General features: G+C 29.2%; 3 protein-coding genes across 4 annotated transcripts; 1 reads left to right on the forward strand and 2 right to left on the reverse strand.

The window, feature by feature from the left end:
- Positions 1-1,282: 1,282 nt before the first annotated feature.
- Positions 1,283-3,486, forward strand: LOC112797429 (remorin-like). Its single transcript, XM_025840343.2, has 5 exons — positions 1,283-1,493; positions 1,839-1,880; positions 2,247-2,334; positions 2,461-2,542; positions 3,074-3,486. Exons 1-5 carry the CDS (start codon positions 1,349-1,351, stop codon positions 3,269-3,271), a joined length of 555 nt encoding a protein of 184 aa, XP_025696128.1. The 5' UTR covers positions 1,283-1,348; the 3' UTR covers positions 3,272-3,486.
- A 323-nt stretch (positions 3,487-3,809) lies between these two features.
- LOC112797428 (transcription factor MYB17) lies at positions 3,810-7,237 on the reverse strand. Its single transcript, XM_025840341.3, has 3 exons — positions 6,916-7,237; positions 5,623-5,752; positions 3,810-4,606 (listed from the first exon to the last, which is right to left on the reverse strand). Exons 1-3 carry the CDS (start codon positions 7,049-7,051, stop codon positions 3,922-3,924), a joined length of 951 nt encoding a protein of 316 aa, XP_025696126.1. The 5' UTR covers positions 7,052-7,237; the 3' UTR covers positions 3,810-3,921.
- A 5,442-nt stretch (positions 7,238-12,679) lies between these two features.
- Positions 12,680-18,342, reverse strand: LOC112797430 (DEAD-box ATP-dependent RNA helicase 8). Of its 2 annotated transcripts, XM_025840344.3 has the most exons (10): positions 17,460-18,342; positions 16,536-16,596; positions 15,746-15,980; positions 15,007-15,245; positions 14,423-14,674; positions 14,155-14,335; positions 13,732-13,820; positions 13,578-13,651; positions 13,374-13,501; positions 12,680-13,180 (listed from the first exon to the last, which is right to left on the reverse strand). In XM_025840344.3, exons 1-9 carry the CDS (start codon positions 17,768-17,770, stop codon positions 13,423-13,425), a joined length of 1,521 nt encoding a protein of 506 aa, XP_025696129.1. In that variant the 5' UTR covers positions 17,771-18,342; the 3' UTR covers positions 12,680-13,180; positions 13,374-13,422. The 2 variants fall into 2 exon arrangements, 1 of the variants encoding a protein (XP_025696129.1); XR_011881417.1 differs by lacking the exon at positions 13,732-13,820 and having other exon boundaries at positions 17,460-18,335.
- Positions 18,343-19,209: the final 867 nt, after the last annotated feature.

Below are 19,209 nucleotides of genomic sequence, written 5' to 3' on the forward strand. Positions count from 1 at the left end.
ATAAATTTAATAGGTTTGTTTTGGTCAAACACATAAATAAAGAAATTTAAGTCTTTTTAATTAAATTGTAGAGATATTTTAGTAAAAACAATGAAATAATATATTAAAAATAAATAAATACTTACGTGAATAATATAATTCATGTGTTATGTTTTAATTTATCCATATTTTTATTATATCAATACATATAAATTTATTATCGTAATAAAACAAATACCAAAAATATTTGTCATCACAAAAATTCCGTAGTCATTAATTAGAGTGTTATGTAACGGTCCGACTTCTCTAATTAAACGGTTATACATTTAAGAATGGGAGTCACTACAATAAAGATGCTGAAAATATCTTTTTATAAAAATATTTTTTAATAATTAAAATTTAACACATATAATCGATTAAATCGTGTTATTTTTGTTAAAATTAGACTAAACAAATTAATTTGACCAAAAAATGATAAATCAAATTTTGAATTGGTATAAATTAATATTATTTTTTATAGAAAATAACTACAATACCCTATTATAAAAAATGACTAAAATACTTCTATTATATATATTAATTTTGAGAATACTAAATTTTAGTCTTTTATTTTTCTATCGTAGGGTTAGAATTTAGAATTTTTAAAATTAATATATATATATAATAAGAGTATTTTAATTATTTTTTATAATGAGGGTATTGTAGTCATTTTTTATAAAAAAAATAATAATTTAGACCAGTTCAAGATTTGATTCACTATTTTTTCGGATAAATCAATTTGTCTAGCCTAATTTTAATAAAAATAACATAATTTAATCGATTATATATGTTAAATTTTAATTACTGAAAAATATTTTAAAAAAAAGACGTTTTAGACGTCTTTATCTGAGTGACTCCCTCTAAGAATAACACCTCAATAATCTATATTTTAAAAAAACACTATTATCACTCCAATATTAAAAATAAAAAGTTCGTTATGTACGTCCATCCATCCAACAATTTCAATATTCACACAAATTTCTACATTAACTTGAAATCTCTCCTATGGTATCTAATGTCTAAACATATGATTTTCAAAATGTTCCAATTTAATTTTCCAGTGACCAAATTAATTTAGAGGAATACAATAGATTTCAAACCACATCCAATATCAATCATGAAAAATTCTTGCATGATCCTAAGTAAATCATTGCATTCTCCACGGATGTATGAGGGGCCTACCATTTTTCTTGGAGCTATTATTAAGAAGTTGCAATGCTATATAAACTCAATAGTGTTTCCATCTCCAATATCAATCACTCTTTCTTGCTCTCTCTGCCATTGTTCTTGTGAATTTGGTGTTATTTCATCCAAATTTTTTCCAAGAGCAATGGCAGAGCAACAAGTGAAGGTGGAAGCCGAATCAGCTCCGGTTTTGGCTCCGGCTTCGCCTCCGGTTGTTGCTGAAGTGCCATTGAACAATGACACAGCTTCTGATGATTCTAAAGCTCTTGTTGTTGTGCCTCAGCCTCAAAGTGAGTTTGCCATATGATTCATGATATATCTTCATGAAGACTTTTCCTAATAAAAAAAAAATAGACATGAATTTTCAATTTTTCATTCCCTATTGTGAAAGGATTCTTGGTGTAAAAGCATCATCTTAACTAAATGTTATCTAATAATACACATTAATTCTTGTAAAGAATCAAATTTTGGAATTTAATTATTTCATTTGCTTAGATATATTTATGTTTGAGCATAATATAAATTTGTTGATTTGATTTAATCTTTTTATATTTTAATTGTGCTTCTTTGATATCTATACTTTTGTAATTTCCTTTCATATCAGTTTGTTTACCATGATTTCTTTTTTCTTTCAGCCCCACCTAAAAAGCTTGAGTCAAGGGGATCCCTTGATAGGGGTAAGTATTAATTTTTTTTTATTATTTTGACAACTAAAAGTAATTTGAAACTAACAACATATGGAAGAGTTATCTAATTTGTCTTTAGTTGTTAAATATTAACAAATTTAAAATGGCAATTTGGATAATTTATCTCCAGTTGTTATTTATTAAACTAGTTTTAGTTTTTGAAATAGCATTTTTTTTAAATAAGCATAATTAATGGCTATTCGAATATTAAATATTCTTGATAAAATTGTGCATTTGTGCACACATTTAGATATAAACAAAAGGATTTAATTGAATAATAATATTTTTTATTTTTATTTTTTTGTATTGGATTCATAAGTACTTGAAAAAATTAATTGGTTATTTTTACTTTTACAGATGTAGCCTTGGCAGAAGTGACAAAGGAGAAAAAATTGGCTTATGTGAAGGCATGGGAAGAAAGTGAAAAAACCAAAATTGGCAACAAGTTAGTGAAAAATAAATAATAAAATAATATAAAAAAAGATATTACCAAATTTTTGCAAATTTTCTTTTATGCTCCAAATTCTTGAAGCTAAATTTTAAAGACATTATTATTGGATCTTGTTAACAGGGCTGAGAAGCATCATGCCGCCGTTGTTGCTTGGGAAGACAAAAAGAAGGCAGCCCTTTTTCTTGAGCTCAAAAAATTTGAGGTTAGAATTAAATTGTTTTTCAGCTCTTTTTTCGTCGCTAGAAAATGAATCATTATATTTGGATAGAAATAAACCAATTTGGTTAGTCGAGTGGTCAGTTCGCTCGTCTACTTAAGTAAGTGTGGGAGATTCAAATCCCGCCCTATACATGCAACAATTCAGCTGGCATAAAATTCAAAGAACAAAAGACATTCTTTATCACTACTAAGACTATTTTACTTGAATAAATTTAAAAAATACTTAATTATACAATTTTTCTAAATTGATTTTGATTAAAGAAACCACTATTTATATTTATGAAAGAAATATTTGAGAAAAGGTAAGGAAATGGTGATGTTTATGTTTTCTTGCGTGATAAGAAACTGAAGTATGGTGCATCATGAGGCATATAATACTTTGTATTCTCTATTCATTATGATGCATGTAATAAAAAAATTTCTTGGAGCATCATGAGGTTAGAAATTAGGTTAAAAAAAAGTGAGATTCAAAGTTTTAGACACATTTCTAAACACTACTTTCTTGTTCATAAAGGAAAAGCTTGAGAAAAAGAAAGCCGCCTATGCGGAAAAGATGAAGAACAAGGCAGCCATGGTTCACCAAGAAGCAGAGGAGAAGAGGGCAGTGATTGAAGCCAAGCGCGGCGAAAATGTCCTTAAGATTGAGGACATGGCCGCGAAGCACCGCGCGACCGGAACCACCCCAAAGAAACCTACCATGGGGTGCTTCTAAATTATTTAGCTATCTTTTAGTTTAATTTTCTGACTTTGATGTCAAGAAAGTTAATAGTAATTTGTATTAGAAAATTTTGTCTAGGTCGTTCTCTGTGTGGAAGAGAATGCACTAGGAAAAAGATAAATCACCAAGTTTTGTAGAACATTCAAAAATATGAAATGTTCTTTGATGATTTATTACTATAAGATTAATCTAATTTTTTATCAAGTTTATTGTTTGTGTTTCTATTTTTTCTAAGTTCTCTTTGTTACTATTGCATCCTCATTAAACTACTCAGATTTTAAAGGAAAGTGAACAGAGAATGTAGCTCTAAAAAAAACTTGAAAATGGGTGAAATTTTCATGAATCTGAAAATTTCAGTAAGTTATACCAACTTGAAGTGTGACTGAGTATTATAATATAAAAAGAAAATACTATGAAGATTAGGGAAGCAATATTTATATTCATTTCTACAAAATTGTATGTGATTGAAGAGAACAATCTTATAAGCATATCCAAATATAGCTTTAGGTCAATGCTTGAATTTAACATCAAATTTCTCACATAATTCCTCAATATCTTAGAAAATAAATACCAGTGTGTTACAAAATACCAAACCAAAACCTACATTAATATTACACAATATCATACATAACATAACATAACTACTAAATGTTGCAATCAAAAGAGTTTCCCTCTAAGAAGCTCATGTCATTGTTTATGGGGAAATCTAACAACAGCTGCAATGCAGTGTCAGATGAATCTTCTAATTCATTAGAGCATGAAGAATCAGAACCATGAAGAACCATACCTTCTTCTTCAGCACATAACACTAACTCTTCCTTCACATGATTCCCTCCAATTCCATTGTTTGAGGTACCTAACTGGTTTAAGGCCAATTCTGCAGTCACATTATAAATTGATTCACATTTGTTAGAACATGATCCTGCTGAAATAGGACTATCACTCTGGCAGCATCCACCTTTGTTTTCCGATTTACCAACACTGCGAAACGCCTCGCCTACTTCCGAGTTCCAAATCCGGAGGAAGTAATCGGATTCATTAGTACTTTTGCCTTCGCCGAGCGAAGAAGGATTATTCTTGTTAAATTTTGATGATTCTGTCGAGAGCCTTGCCTCTGCTTCAAGCCTTGCACTCTCCCACTGAGCCATATGGCGCGTGGAAATCGACGAAGAGTGTGCCTTGTCGAGGGGGTAATGTGGCGAGGCAACCGGCTCGTGTGTTTTCGGATCGATTCCCATGTTCTTGAGTCGCTTCTTCAAGTGTGTGTTCCATAAATTCTTTATCTCATTATCTGTTCTTCCTGGTAACTGAGAAGCAATAGCAGCCCACCTGAAAAAATTTGGTTAAGATTGTTGAAAATTTCTTGTTACTAACAAATTTTAAACTTTTAATACATTGTTATTAATTTAAGGTTCGCCAATCAAGACTTTGCCATAATGTATTATGCAGTATAATTAATTTGAATGCTCTGTTGTAAAAGAACACAATTACATTTGTTCTTTTTTGGATGACCATTTACAAATATAAAAGCTAGTTATTTTTACTGATGTAGCAGTACGAAATTAGATTCATGCCTAAAACTACTACGAAATTAGATTCATGCGTAAAACTACTACTTCATAATGATAGTGCATCAAAATTAAATTCTTTAAAAGTTTGTGGACTCTTTTCTTTATGAAAGGTATTAAGTAAGGTTTACACTTCTAAATCTCACATTTTTTTTGAAAGTTCGGTGCTCTTTTTTATTCTGTCTTAAGTCTTAACAAATTGCTTAAATAATGTTACTCTTCATATTACCTGGTCAATTATTGGGATAAATTTTCTTTACAATTTTACTAACAATGAAATAGTATTGAAGTTAAGAAATTTTTTCGGGGAAAAAGGTTAATAATAAGCACAAATGAAATACGGGTGATAATATTGTCACTTTTATTTTTTCATAATATCACTCTATACATGATTTTTTTTTTCATTATATGTTTGTATAAATTTGTACCAAAAAAAAGTAATATTATCAAAATAGGAGTAATAATATCAATTTCTATAAAATAGTTATAAATTTATATTAATGTTTTATCCAAATATATAAATATAACCACTAGAGATGGAAAATGGACAAAGGACGAAAGGCAGAGGAAGACCTAGGAAGACCATCCATGAGGTGGTCAAACGAGATCTACATATAAACGGTCTCTCTGTAGACATGATACATGACAGAGCACAATGGCGTCGTTTGATTCATGTAGCCGACCCCACTTAGTGGGACAAGACTTTGTTGTTGTTGATGTTATATAAATATAACCACCACAAATAAAAAAATAAAAGTTTATTAGTTACTTAATTACCTGTTTCCTAGGATGCCATGAAGTTGTATAACAAGTTTTTCTTCCTCAGAAGTAAAGGGACCCCTTTTAATGTCAGGTCTAAGATAATTTGTCCACCTAAGTCTGCAACTTTTACCACAACGAAGGAGTCCTGAAATCCATGGAAACAAAAACAAGAAGCTCATGTGTATCAAATTTGATTTAAAAACAAAAAAAAACAAAAAGAAAAATGAATATAGTAATAAATAATCAAAGGTCTTTTTTTTTCCTTCTTCTTTCAACATAGTTAGAAGCAAAGAAAAAATGTTTTGAAGAAAGTAGGTTAAAAAGCTGAAGTTTTGGTAAGGATATACAAACATTAAAGATTAAAAATGGTAATGCAAACATGATCCATGTAAAGCTCCAAGTACAGCCCTAAATGTGAGTTTGTCTTATACTTCACATTTCAAAGAATCTTTCTTCGGTTTATATTGCGTGTATACCAAAACTCAATTACTAAATCAGTCATCTATATAAATTTATTAAAAATATAAAATGCGTATTAAAAATAAGTTAAATAAATTATTTATATATAAATACATTATAAATTAATAATTAATTTGGGAACTAATTTTCAGTACATTTTTGTCTTCCCTTTTATATTCAATCATGCTTTTTAAGTTTTAACTTTTTAAGAACATGAAAAAGGAGTAATAAGCTTCAACTTGTTTTCTATTGGTTAAGCTAGTACTTGATCTGTTACTGTGGCAGAGTTACTTCATAAAAAAAAAATGGAACTTTCTCAATACCTTTAATTCGTTGTGGTCAATACAAATCTAAGGTTAAATTTTAGATTCTGTCACTACGAAAAATATATATAAAATGGAGAAAAAAAAATAGAGGAAGACAGAGATAAAAATATACAAAATTATCTTTATAACTAAATGAAATTTTATATTTATTATCTTTATATTTGTGTTTGAAAAACAAAACATGCCACAAAATCACAACATAGTTGACAGAATAGATAAAACATCCAAAAAGAACATGGCAAATATTTGTAAAAACAAGCATTATTAAACTAACCCCATTTCAAAGTGAAGTTAAAAGATAAATGCACCATGTTTATTATTTAAAAAAAAAAGGGTCATTCAAGATACATCATATACATTCTCAAAACCATTGAAAAACATGTTTAAAAATACATTTTTACCCTTTTGAAAAAACTACTAATAAAATCAAAGTTTATAGTAACTAACAATGAGAGACAGAACAGAATATGCAGAGCAAATAAATAAATTGAAGGATAGAAAATGTATATAAAGTTAAATGAACCTGTGATCTTAGGAAGAGAACGCCAGCTACCATGGCCACCATTGTTTTTGATATAGTTAGAAAGGATTTCATCTTCTTCAGCAGTCCATGGACCTTTCTTCAAACCCTTCTTCTCACAGCAAGGCTTCCTTCCCATTCTTTAATTACACTTTTGTGTATTAATCACCTTTACAGAATTGAATTGAATTCATGCTGAAAAGAGAGAGAGAGGGGAGTTGAAGGGTCTAAGGAAGTAGAGCATAAATAGGGGAAGGACTAGTTTGGATGTTGAAAAAGTGAGTGTGAAGTGTGATATCTTTTTCTGAGGGGATTTGAGGTGACATTATTATTGAATATATGGACTTGTGTGTAAGGACTATCAGAAGCTCTCAACCTGGCTCCATAGCAATAAATATAGGAATCAACCATGCTAGTAAATTTCAAACATATATAGAAAATTACAAATCAAATTTTGTAACTCACTTCAAATATTATTTTGGCTGGTGACAGATTTTGTTGATGCGTATAAAATTTTAGATTAAAAATTTACAGTTGATATTTTTTAAGAATTTAATTTTAATATACTGTCAGTGTAAAATAATTTTATATGTGTATTATAAAAAATTTTTATTATTTTTATTAACTCCGTGAATAACCATCTAAATAGGCAAATATAATCGTACGAACGTATAAAATATATTTTATACTGTCAATATATTAAAATTAAATTCATCTTTTAAATGCATGAAAAAATGATGTTTTATAGAAAAGTAAGTCAAAATAGTTAATATAGTGAGAATCTTTTATAGAGAAAAACAATTTTGTTGGAACGAACAAACTTATTAATTTTGTTATTGTTGACTCGTGTTTTTCGTTTTTTACGTAAAAGAATTTTTTGGCCCAACAAATTGGATGTTTTCGTATATATGTCAGTCACACAAGCAGAACCATTTTAAAGCATATACACTTATTAGTTTTTTCATGTTAAATTTTTTATTCAAAAGTTTATTGTCAACAATTTATATTTGCCAATAACACTATTAAAAAGAAAAAAAAAATTGGTGGCATCTACTTAGATGTGGAGGTAAAATTTTATTTGCAAATAACACTATTAAAAAAAATTGGATGAATCAATTTTGTATCATATGGCGAGTTAACTCATATTCTTGTTGTTCCGAATCATAAGTCTCTAACTGCCGAGTTGTACTCAACACTTGTTATATAGGATGAAATAAGATTTGAAGTAAAAGAATTATTATATATGCTCATAAATATTCTAGTATATTATAATTTATTTATTCATAAAGCGACAAATATATCAACATTTATTACAATAGTATACTCTATTATTGATATACACTTTAGAATTTATGAAATGCTTATATGGATTGTATTTTATTTATTTATAGAGTTACATACATATTTTTGTTATGATATATATATATATATATATATATATTATATAATTTTATTTAACGAATTACTTTATAAATAGATGAAAAAAATTATCTATTTTTTTATGGTTTCTCACGTATCCTCTAGTCCGACAGGTTAAAAATTAATCCGTCGCAGTATTGAGTTCTATTTAAGAGTTTGTCGCTCGCCAATGGGTTACTGCATGTATAAAGTGGGATTCGAATTTCTACACTTACTTAAACGAACTAGTAAGCTAACTACTAGACAAACTCAATTTGGTTAAAAATTATCTACTTAAGTGATTCATGAGTATGCGATATTTTTTTTTATTAGTTTATGAAAAAAAATCCATCTAAATACTTCTCAAGCATACCATAATTTCCCATTTCAGAAAAACAAAACTAAATCCGATGAAAACGACAACTAAAGTATTAGAAACTAAAGTATTAGAAAAATAAAATAAATTAATATTTTTTATAATATTTTTAAAATAGAAGAGTGCTAGAGGGTTAGTAATTTTTGTGATTTGTAATTATTAAGTAGCCATTAATGATAATTTTAATTGTGTGAGATTGGTGTGAAATTTCATTCAATAACTTATTTTTTTGTTAGTTATGTGCTGTCCAGAATTTAATAAAATTACTGGCGTAAACTTTTCCCATTTAAAATATGTTCTTAAAATATATGATTGCAAGACTCTTATCTTCAACATAGAAAAATAAATCATATTTTCAACTATTCAATTCATAGTTAAAGTTTGGACAAAAATTATATTTTGGAACATGCACTACAGTGTTAGCAAATATTTATAAAACTATAATGTTTCTATAAAATAAAAATTATACGATAAATTAATTATATTTTTTACTTAAAAAAATAAATAACAAATACATTAAAAAAATTTATATTAGCTAAATTCTGAAAATAAAATATGTATAAAAAATGATTTAATATGTGTATTAAATGAGCATAGAATTTATTACAAGCAATAATTTGCAGACGATACCGCAAGCAATTGTGATTTTAATGAAAGGAGATAAAGATGAAGATATGTATTGCAGGATAGGAGCAAGCAATAAATGTGAGTGCTGTTAACATTGAGAAGTTGCATCATGATTGTCATTGAGAGAAGTTGCACAAACAATGAATGAAAAAGCAATTAAGCTTTTAATGTTGCAATGCAAATTTTGGTTTTTCAGTTTGCACAGAAGAGGGATGAGAGAGAGAATGCAGATGATGATGGTGACAGCATTAATGGCTTAGAGAAGTGAGAAGAAAATGGAATGCATTAATGGCGGATTCTCTATCAGAAAAGTCAGTGTTGGGATTAAACATCCAACACACTCACACAGTTACAGGAGAAGGACATCAGCATTTAATGTAACGTGCATTTATTTTCATGCAGGTACGGACACACTAGCTTTTTTGGATTATTACATCTTACAGTAATGCTTATTTTAGAATTTTTTATTTTTAATATTGGAATAGATTGTTGGAGTGTTATTCTTAATTGTAAACTGTTTAATTAGAAAAGTAAAAATTAGACTATCCGATTTATTAGAGATATAGAAATTAAACTGTTCGATTTTTAGAAGTATATAAATTGGACCGTCTGATTTATAAAAGTAAAAAAATTGGATCTTTTAATTTATGTACTTTCTACAATTTTAAAAAACACAAAAAAATTATAATATTAAAATATATCACTACTTTTATTTCTATAACAAAAAAATCAACCCTTATTTTAAACCAATTTTTATTGTTTGAGTGTTCAATTTATTAAATATTCATTTGATTAAAAAGACATATAAAAAATAAGTCATTAAATTAATTATTATATATTTATATATAAATATATATTATTTAATTTTTTAATATATATTTTTTATGAATAACTGATTTAGTGATTTATTTTTAATATACACAAAGCATTGTTCTTATTTTATATACTTTACTAACATTTTTATTAAAAAACTTGATTCATTTATATATTTAGATGAATTGAGAAGTTGGTTATAAAATTTCTTTCGTACATATGGTATAAAAAACGAAAATTCATATTTTTATAAAATATATTCCAAATTTTTATCACATGTACAAATCTTTTCTAAAATCTTAAAAATAAAAAATATTATTTATATATTAAATTAATTATTAAAATTAATTATTATATATTTTTATATAAATATATATATTATTTAATTTATTTTTAATGTATAATTTATATTTTAATATATATTTTATATTAATAATTAATTTTAATAAATAATTTTAATAGATATCTAACATAATTATTTTAAAATAACTCTAACAGAAATGGTTTTTGTTAGAATGATTTTGGGATATAATTTTGAAATTTTTTTAAATATTTTTAGAATATCAGTATTTTAATAATTTTAATTAATACATATTATATACAATTTTTATAATGAAGATCAACAACTAAAACTACCTAAAATTCTTCGTATGATTTTCTTGGTAGAAATTTCAATTCCAAACAGGATCCTATGTCTATGATATTAACCAATGAAGGGTCTTAGAATAAACCCTATGGCATCACATTATTACAGATTCACATAATGTGAGGAGAACTACATAAGACATTAGTCGGATATTTTCCTTAATTTTTTAATTAGGTTTTATTTAGTTTACTTCTTTGACACTATGAAAATTTAATTACAAATAATTAATTTATAAAAAATAAATTAAAAATTAAGTAAAACTATAAAAAGGTTTTAAAAATAATTAAACCTGAAACATTTTGCATGTGTTACAATTTCCAAACAAAAAAAAATAGTCTTTTTAACAAGTGTCTAATAAGACATTTATTTTTCATTTTCAATCAGGAACTCCCCAAGAGCAAACGCATTTTATTTTACTTCTAAAACTTTTTAATATTCATAATAATTTTGTACATATTAAATTTATTTAAAATAAAAAAGTTAATAAAATAATATATTAATTACTTTAAAATAATAACAATTTTATACATGATAAAAATTATAAATTTATAAATAATTAAATATTATTTAATTATTTTACATATTTACTCTCAAAAAATTCACTCATAGTCTTTTTAATCTTGTACAACTAATTAAAGAATAGCCACTCGGCCACTGTTGAGTGTTGACTAGGTAATTGGATGGAGAAGGAAATTCTAACTGATGGTCAAATATAAACCAACACACAACAAAAAGGTAGCCAATAATAAATGCAGTCAAACACTTCTTCAACGGCAAATTGAAGTCATGCCGTTTTCAAAGTTTATCTTTACTACACAAAATCTCATCTGCAGTGTCTTTGTTACAATTTTTTATTTTCTTATTTATAGAAAATGTAAGATTTTTTATTTTTTAAAAATATTAATGTATAATTAGTTTGTTTATAAAAAAACTCACGTATGTATTCTTAAATAATACCTACTAGCAAAAATTCTTGAAATTAACTGAACTGTTAAAAAAATAATTATTATTTATAAAAATATTTTCATATAAATACATTAATTAAAATTTATTAAATAATCTAACATATTTAATTAAATAAATTAATATATTATGTATAGATAAGACATTTTAGTGATTATCTTTACAAAATAAATTTATATAAATAACTTACACTTTTTTTTACCAAAAGATAGGAAGGCTCGAACACACAACTTCTTAGATGAGTACGAGAAGATCGTCATTTTTACATCTTTATCTTTAGTTCAATCATACTTAAGTATTAATAAAAAATTAATTATTCATACAAAAATACAAATTAAAATATAAAATACACATTAAAAATTAGATAAATAATATATTTATATACAAATATATATCATAATTAATTTAAAAACCATTCTTTTATATTCAACTAACATTTTCGTTTCTAATTTTCTCAGCCAGATTCTGTCAAAGGTAGAACTTAAGGTTAAATGTTGAACCATCAAGTTCAGTTCGGTTCGGGGCATTGGTTATGTGATTTTATCTGGGCCTTGTTTGGCACCAGGTACTGACCCAAAAAAAAATCTTTTGTCCTCTCCCTTTGTGTTGGTTGACTTGGTTCAATAAATCATGCCATATAAATAAGAAAAATAAACACACGCTTATCCTTTGTGCTAATGTTTGTAACATCAGATTCATTAGTTAAAAACATGAGCATCCATCTTCGTTGCTAAACTTCACATTGTTTGTACCAAGACTAATTCATTATACAAACAATTACAAGTTTACAACATTCCGATATGATCGTTTTCTATTGCATGTCACGTGAAACTAATAACCATTTTATAACCCATGAAATTGAATTTTGCAACTTCACAATTTCCACAAGGAGATGCAAAATGTGCACCTTATCTTGTGCAATACTAATTGTGAAGTGAACCACATTGAAAAATTAAAATAGCATAACCTTGGATACAAAATGCTGCTACAACTTTGCATTCATCACCATGAATGCAATCAAAACAAACCAGGATCACCATGAAACAAACAATGTTTCAATGTAACATACTATGTTGAAATATCAACCACCACTAAGAACCTTATAGGGAAATCCACAATAGCATAGTAGAATTCCAAGGGACATCTTCATAACATGGTACATTCCTAAATATAGTTGAGGGGATTACCAACAAAGTCAAACAAAACGAAAAATACTATTTAGTAACAAACACATCTGCATATGTTATCTGGCATTTAAAAGTCAACATTAAACATCCTGAAGGTCCTAATAATGTCCCAGGGCTCTCAAGTATCAACAGTAGAAATGAACGAAACAGTGTTCGTTCATCGAAGTGTCTGACAATGACAATACCACAATTTTCATAGCATATACACATTTAAAATCATGCACGCGTGCTTGAACGACCCTCATATTTCATTAAAACCTGTAAAAAACATACATGCAGAGCAATCAACAACACAACAGAAAAATATAACTGAATCACAGACAACAAATTGGTGAACAAAGTAGAAACAACCGAAATTTTGACATCAACAACTCTCTTGTGGGATCGTTGTGTTTCCAATGAAAACAATTTGCAGAAGTGATAATTCAGTAACAAGACTGTAAGTACTCACCATGACTATTCACCGCTGTCGAGGGTCCGACACAGGTATTTAGCACCACTCACCGGCAATATATAGCCTGATCAATATGTGGTGGAATTTGTTTTATTTCAGTGCCAAGCTCTTGTTCAATCCTATATCTGCACAAATTGATGGAAACAAATCAGAAATCTGCAGAAAGTATATCTTAGCTTCGTACCTAACTTAAATACTTACAAATTGAAGCGATCCTCATATGTAATCAAGTTTACTGCTAAACCAAGGTGTCCAAACCTTCCTGAACGACCAACCTGAAATCAAAGGAACATCAATAAGGACGAGTAGAAAGAACCACTACCAATATAGTGAAGAAAGTAGAAATCAAGTATACCCTGTGCAGATAGGTTTCTGAGTTCTTCGGAAAATCAAAGTTAATAACAACGTTGACTGCTTGGATGTCTATACCTCTAGTAAAAAGATCTGCGGTTGATACAATATTTTTTTTAAAAATGGTTAGGACAATCTATCTTCGAAAAATAAAACAACTTCTGATAAGGTATAATTAACAAGGGATCGGCATCCACTGTCAGTTTTTCTTACATAATCAGTGACTCGACCAATGAAAATTGATGTCAAACATAAAAAAATGAAAACTACTAATAATAATTCTGAGAAAATAAAGTAAACAGGCACAGGAATAATTTGCATATTTTAGATGGCTACATCAAGCAGGATAAGCATCAACCTGACTCAACTCAAAGAACTCAATAATTATGCTAACTTTAGCAAGCATGCTATAATGCCAACAACATACCAGTACAAACAAGATTCCTGCATGCACCATTGCGGAAATCGTGAAATACTCTGTTACGGTGGTCTTGCAACATCTTTGCATGAATATAGAAACAAGAATATCCAAGTTCTGTTATTTTCTTGGCAAGGAGTTCAACCCGATTCACTGAATTACAGAAGATGATTGACTGGTTTATTTGAAGCTGTAAAATATTGACATTGTTGACTTGTTAATAAATTCACAGCTGGTAAAATTGGGAAAATCCAGTATTGACATAGATAGCACATACCTTAGAGAAAAGAGTATTTAGGCAGTGGACTTTCTGTCTCTCTTCCACAAATGCATAATACTGTGTGATACCCTTCAGAGTTAGCTCATCCATAAGATTAATGATATATGGCTTTCGAAGATATCTATCTTTGAAGTCCTTTACAGTAACAGGAAATGTTGCAGAAAACATCAGGATTTGACGGGTTGGAGGAAGAAATTGAATCAGCTGCTCTATTGAAGGTTGGAACTCCGGGGACAGAAGCTTATCAGCCTGAAAAAGAGAACAGCATAGAGCTTCAATAGATAAAATTGAATTACCGGGCTGATGTTAAAAGTACCACAATGAAATGCAAAGGAAAAATCTGAGATTACTGATAAGTGAATATTTACGACAAAAACCCCAGATGCAATAAACAGGTATCAGAGAACCTAGTGGATCAGGCTGAACCTATGTAGAGGACAATACCTTCTATCAACATAAATCATTTTTTACCGTCATCTTCCTAAATCTCCTACTCTCCTTTAATATACAACATTTTCAAACAGTTAAGGATTATCCCCGAGATACTATATAATCTAATACGTTTCAGGTGAACTCATTACCTCATCCATAACTAGCATAGAGCAATCTTTCAAAACACAAACGCCCTTCTTTGCAAGATCCAAAATTCTTCCTGGAGTTCCAACCAGCAAATGAACTGGTTGATATAAACGCATAATGTCATCTTTTAGGCTGGTACCACCAGTGGTTACCATAACCTGAATTTTCAAATGTTTTCCGAGTTCTTTACACACTTGAGAAGTCTGCAAGGCCAATTCTCTGGTTGGGACCAATATAACAACTGCATCATAGAACAAATCCAAATTTACTACCAGAATATAACATCAATACTCGATCAAAAACACATTAGCCATGAACTAAAGAATAACGAAGAATCAAATCATGCATCAACAATGCAATCAAACATATCCTTTACTTTTCTTTCTTTTTTTGGGCAACCAAAATCCATCAATGCCTTGTTTCATTACTACATTACTTTTCAAGTGCAACAACAACTTACAAACCAGAAATCAGTGAAATCATACAGGAATTTCAATAAGTTTAATTGAAATAAAGCAGTTCTACGGATCTTTTGCATCTTCATCTAATCAAAAAGCTGAAAAGTGAACATTTAGAAAAAAAATATAACTTGCTGGAACCTTCCTATCTTCTCTCCCAGTTTTAACGACAAATTCAGTGCTTGGAAGAAGCAAAAGTATACAGAAAGAATTACAAAAAATGAACAAACAAAATTTCAATGAAAGCGCATCTTGTTAAATGCTGATGGTAAAAAAGTCATACCTTGAATAACATTATTATCTTGATCAATTTTTTCCAATGCAGGAATACAAAATGCAGCTGTTTTGCCTGTTCCATTCTTAGCCCTTGCAAGAATGTCACTGCCAGTAAGAGCAATTGGAATGCTTTCTTCTTGGATTGGTGAAGGTCTCTCAAAACCCTTCTCATATATTCCCATGAGCAGCTCACGCTTCAAAAAGTAATCCTCGAATTCATTTCCTTTAGTTGCCGTTACATCCTGTAATAAAATGAAGATCGGGATATAAATATATAATTTGTTGTTAATCTATAATTACTAACTTCAAATTTTTTTCTTCAAAAAGTACTAAATTGAAGCTAAAAGTACAAAGCGTGGATCCTAGTGCCCATAAATCCAACAAAAATGAAAACTCCGAACCCCATGAATAAAATGTTTAAACAATTAACACAGTCACCAAATTAAATGCCATTTCACCATTTACAAAGAATAGAACTTGCAAAGGAAGTTATAGCAAATGCAGTTTGTACGTTTTGCATGTATGGCTGTATTTTAGAGTCTATGTCTAAGTACTGAAAGATGGCAATCTCAAATGCCAAAAAGAGCACAGGGTACATAAAATGGTGCATTAATCAACATAATGAACTAAATTCCCCAGATCATATATATATATATATATAGTTGCACCACTTCAAGGATCTCAAAGGGAAAAACAAAGTTTATATCTCAAACAAAATATGATAAAAAATAATCCATATTTCATATAACCAATCACTTGGAGCATAAGATAATAGTTTAATCTTTTCATTATCATACCTCAGTCTTATAGCGTGTATCAGGTGGTGGAACCTTTAATCTTGCCTTCCAATCTTGTGAACTAAATAAAGGAAATCAAATTGAGGACCTCACAATATTAGAACACATTTTTCCTTAGGCAACAAAAGGTGTTATAGCTTCATCCAACCAAAAAAAAGAGGAAAGAAAATGTCACTCCTTATCATAAAACATTTTGCAACAGAATATCAACAAAATTTTGGTTATGTTAGACAATAAAAAATTTCATTTAGTAATCAAAGTTGATGTTCTACGCCCATTTAAGACATCATCTTTCAAATTTCCATATTACACGAAATATTCCAATCACATAATTCTATTAGCATGACTCGAGTCTTCACCAAATAGAAAGTAGCAGCAAAACCAAAAGTAACTATAGTAGATAAACCAGCAAATTAAATTAGCATCCAAGGTAGCATGCTGGTTTCGCCATTGAAATGAAGAAAACTTGAGCTGAAAATACTCGAGCTGTCTAAATAATAGGTGTACAGCATCAACAAACATTAATCACAAATATCATATATAAGAAGATTGCCTCACTGCTATTCCTATCATTCAGCACATATTCTAAATCACTGTTTGGCTATCACCCACTCAAAAGAGTGACTAACATCAATAAAATCCTAACCTACGTTCTAGCCAATAACTCTAGAACTCATTAACCTACAAACTGCACTCATTAACCTCTTCAAAATGAAGTACACATCATCACCACCAACAACCACCTTTTCCCACAGAATGGAATCAGTCACATGGATCAAACAACACAAATACATGTCCACAGAGAATGCATACACCGAAATACACAAAATCTGGTATTTGAGAAAGTAAATACAAATAACTTCATAAATAAATATGGGCAAGTACGAAAACACAAATTACACAAAGAAAGCATCAAAATACAACCTTGAGTCCACGGCTTCAGACTGTACGGTCTTCTCAACCTCCTCAACAACGTTATTGTCATTACTTCCACCGCCACCCAATTGGGTCCTTCTCAACCACTGTTGTTGCTGTTGTTGTTGTTGTTGCTGCTGCTGTTGATGTTGTTGCTGATTCTGCTGATAGTGCTGATAGTGCTGAGGATGCTGCTGCTGAACCATGTGCCTTTGCACATACTGTTGTTGAGGTGGCCTTGGTTGAAACCCAGTGTTGAAACCACCATTTCCACGACCTAATCCGATCCCAGGTGGGTACCGCGCTCTATTGTTGTTCATCACCACCAAATTTCAAACCCACAAACAAGAGGGAAAAGAAAAAAGAAGAATTTTCACTACACGAAAAAAGAATTTACAAGAATCTGTGCTCTCTCTAAAACTACGAAGCTAGGGTTTTCTATCCTCTGGATCGCTGAGATATTGGATGCCGAACCCTTTACGGGTTTTTTTCTTTTCTAATGGAAATGAGGTTTCAATTCAAACCTAAACTAACAAAATCTGCGAAGAAAATCTGGAAGTTTTTTTTACTTTCAACGAATCATACAAGAAGGCGGACCCAACGAAAAAAAATTGGGTAGTTTAGGGTTTGGTTTCCGGTGGTTTGAGGAGGGGGAAATGGTTCTTTTTTCTTCGGTGGTGGTGTTGTTATTGTACACAGATCTAGTAAGCAGCGAAGAGTTGAAAGGTTTGATTTTGATTTTGAGTTTTGATCGGAGGAGAGAGATGATTTGTTGAAATGATGAAGAATTCGAAGAGAGAGAGAGAGATAGAGAGAGAGAGAGAGAAAAAGTGTGTGATTTTCTTTTCTTTTTTTTTTATTCGGCATTTGATAGGTTAGGGACTTAGGCTTCAAATGGGCTTTGGTCTTATTGATTGATTATCTTTTTTGTCTTAATTAGTAAAATTTGAAAATAGTCTATTTTTAGAATTTATTTTGTTAAATAAGTTAAATAATGTAATAAATTAATATTTAACATCTCTACTAATAAGACTAAGATTAATAAATATATTTATAAAAATAAAAAAAAACTTATTTAAACATTCTTTTAATTTAATAAATATTTAACATAATGGTCTATCATTTGCATTTTTTTCCTTAAAAAAAGGTGTTTCTAAGGTAAGAATATATTACTGATTTGGAAAAGGAATAATAATAAATAATAAAAAATTTGGAAGTGAAATATTTGATATAAGAAATGTAGAAACAAGATAGCATAGTGAATCATGCATATGGTGCTGATGAAAATTCACAAAGACCATAACTTGAGAGGGAAATGCTATTAGGGGTGGTATTGGGACAGGTTTTTGTTCTACCCGAACTGTCTCGCAGTACAACAACCCGCATAGAATCTGTTCTGTTTTAATCTGCGAATAGTAAAACATTAAATCCTAACCCGCCCCTGTGGGTATCCTACCCGCCCCTATAATTATTAAAATTTAATAAATAAAATTAAATTTTAAAATTTATACAACTATCATCACATACATAACATAAATTAAAATAAAAATTTAAATATGATACAATATTATTAATCATTTACTAATTATTTTAAATATATTGTACATATTATATATTAAAATTATATATATTATATATATAGCGGGACGGGTAGGGGCGGGTATTACCTAAACCCGACCCCGCCCCGCCCTCCCAAAAACCCGCCCCGGTGCGGGGCGGGTAATTAATTATCCGCCCCGAGCGGATAGGGACGGAGTGG

Source organism: Arachis hypogaea, chromosome 4, assembly GCF_003086295.3.
Source record: "Arachis hypogaea cultivar Tifrunner chromosome 4, arahy.Tifrunner.gnm2.J5K5, whole genome shotgun sequence".
Classification (NCBI taxonomy): domain Eukaryota; kingdom Viridiplantae; phylum Streptophyta; class Magnoliopsida; order Fabales; family Fabaceae; genus Arachis; species Arachis hypogaea.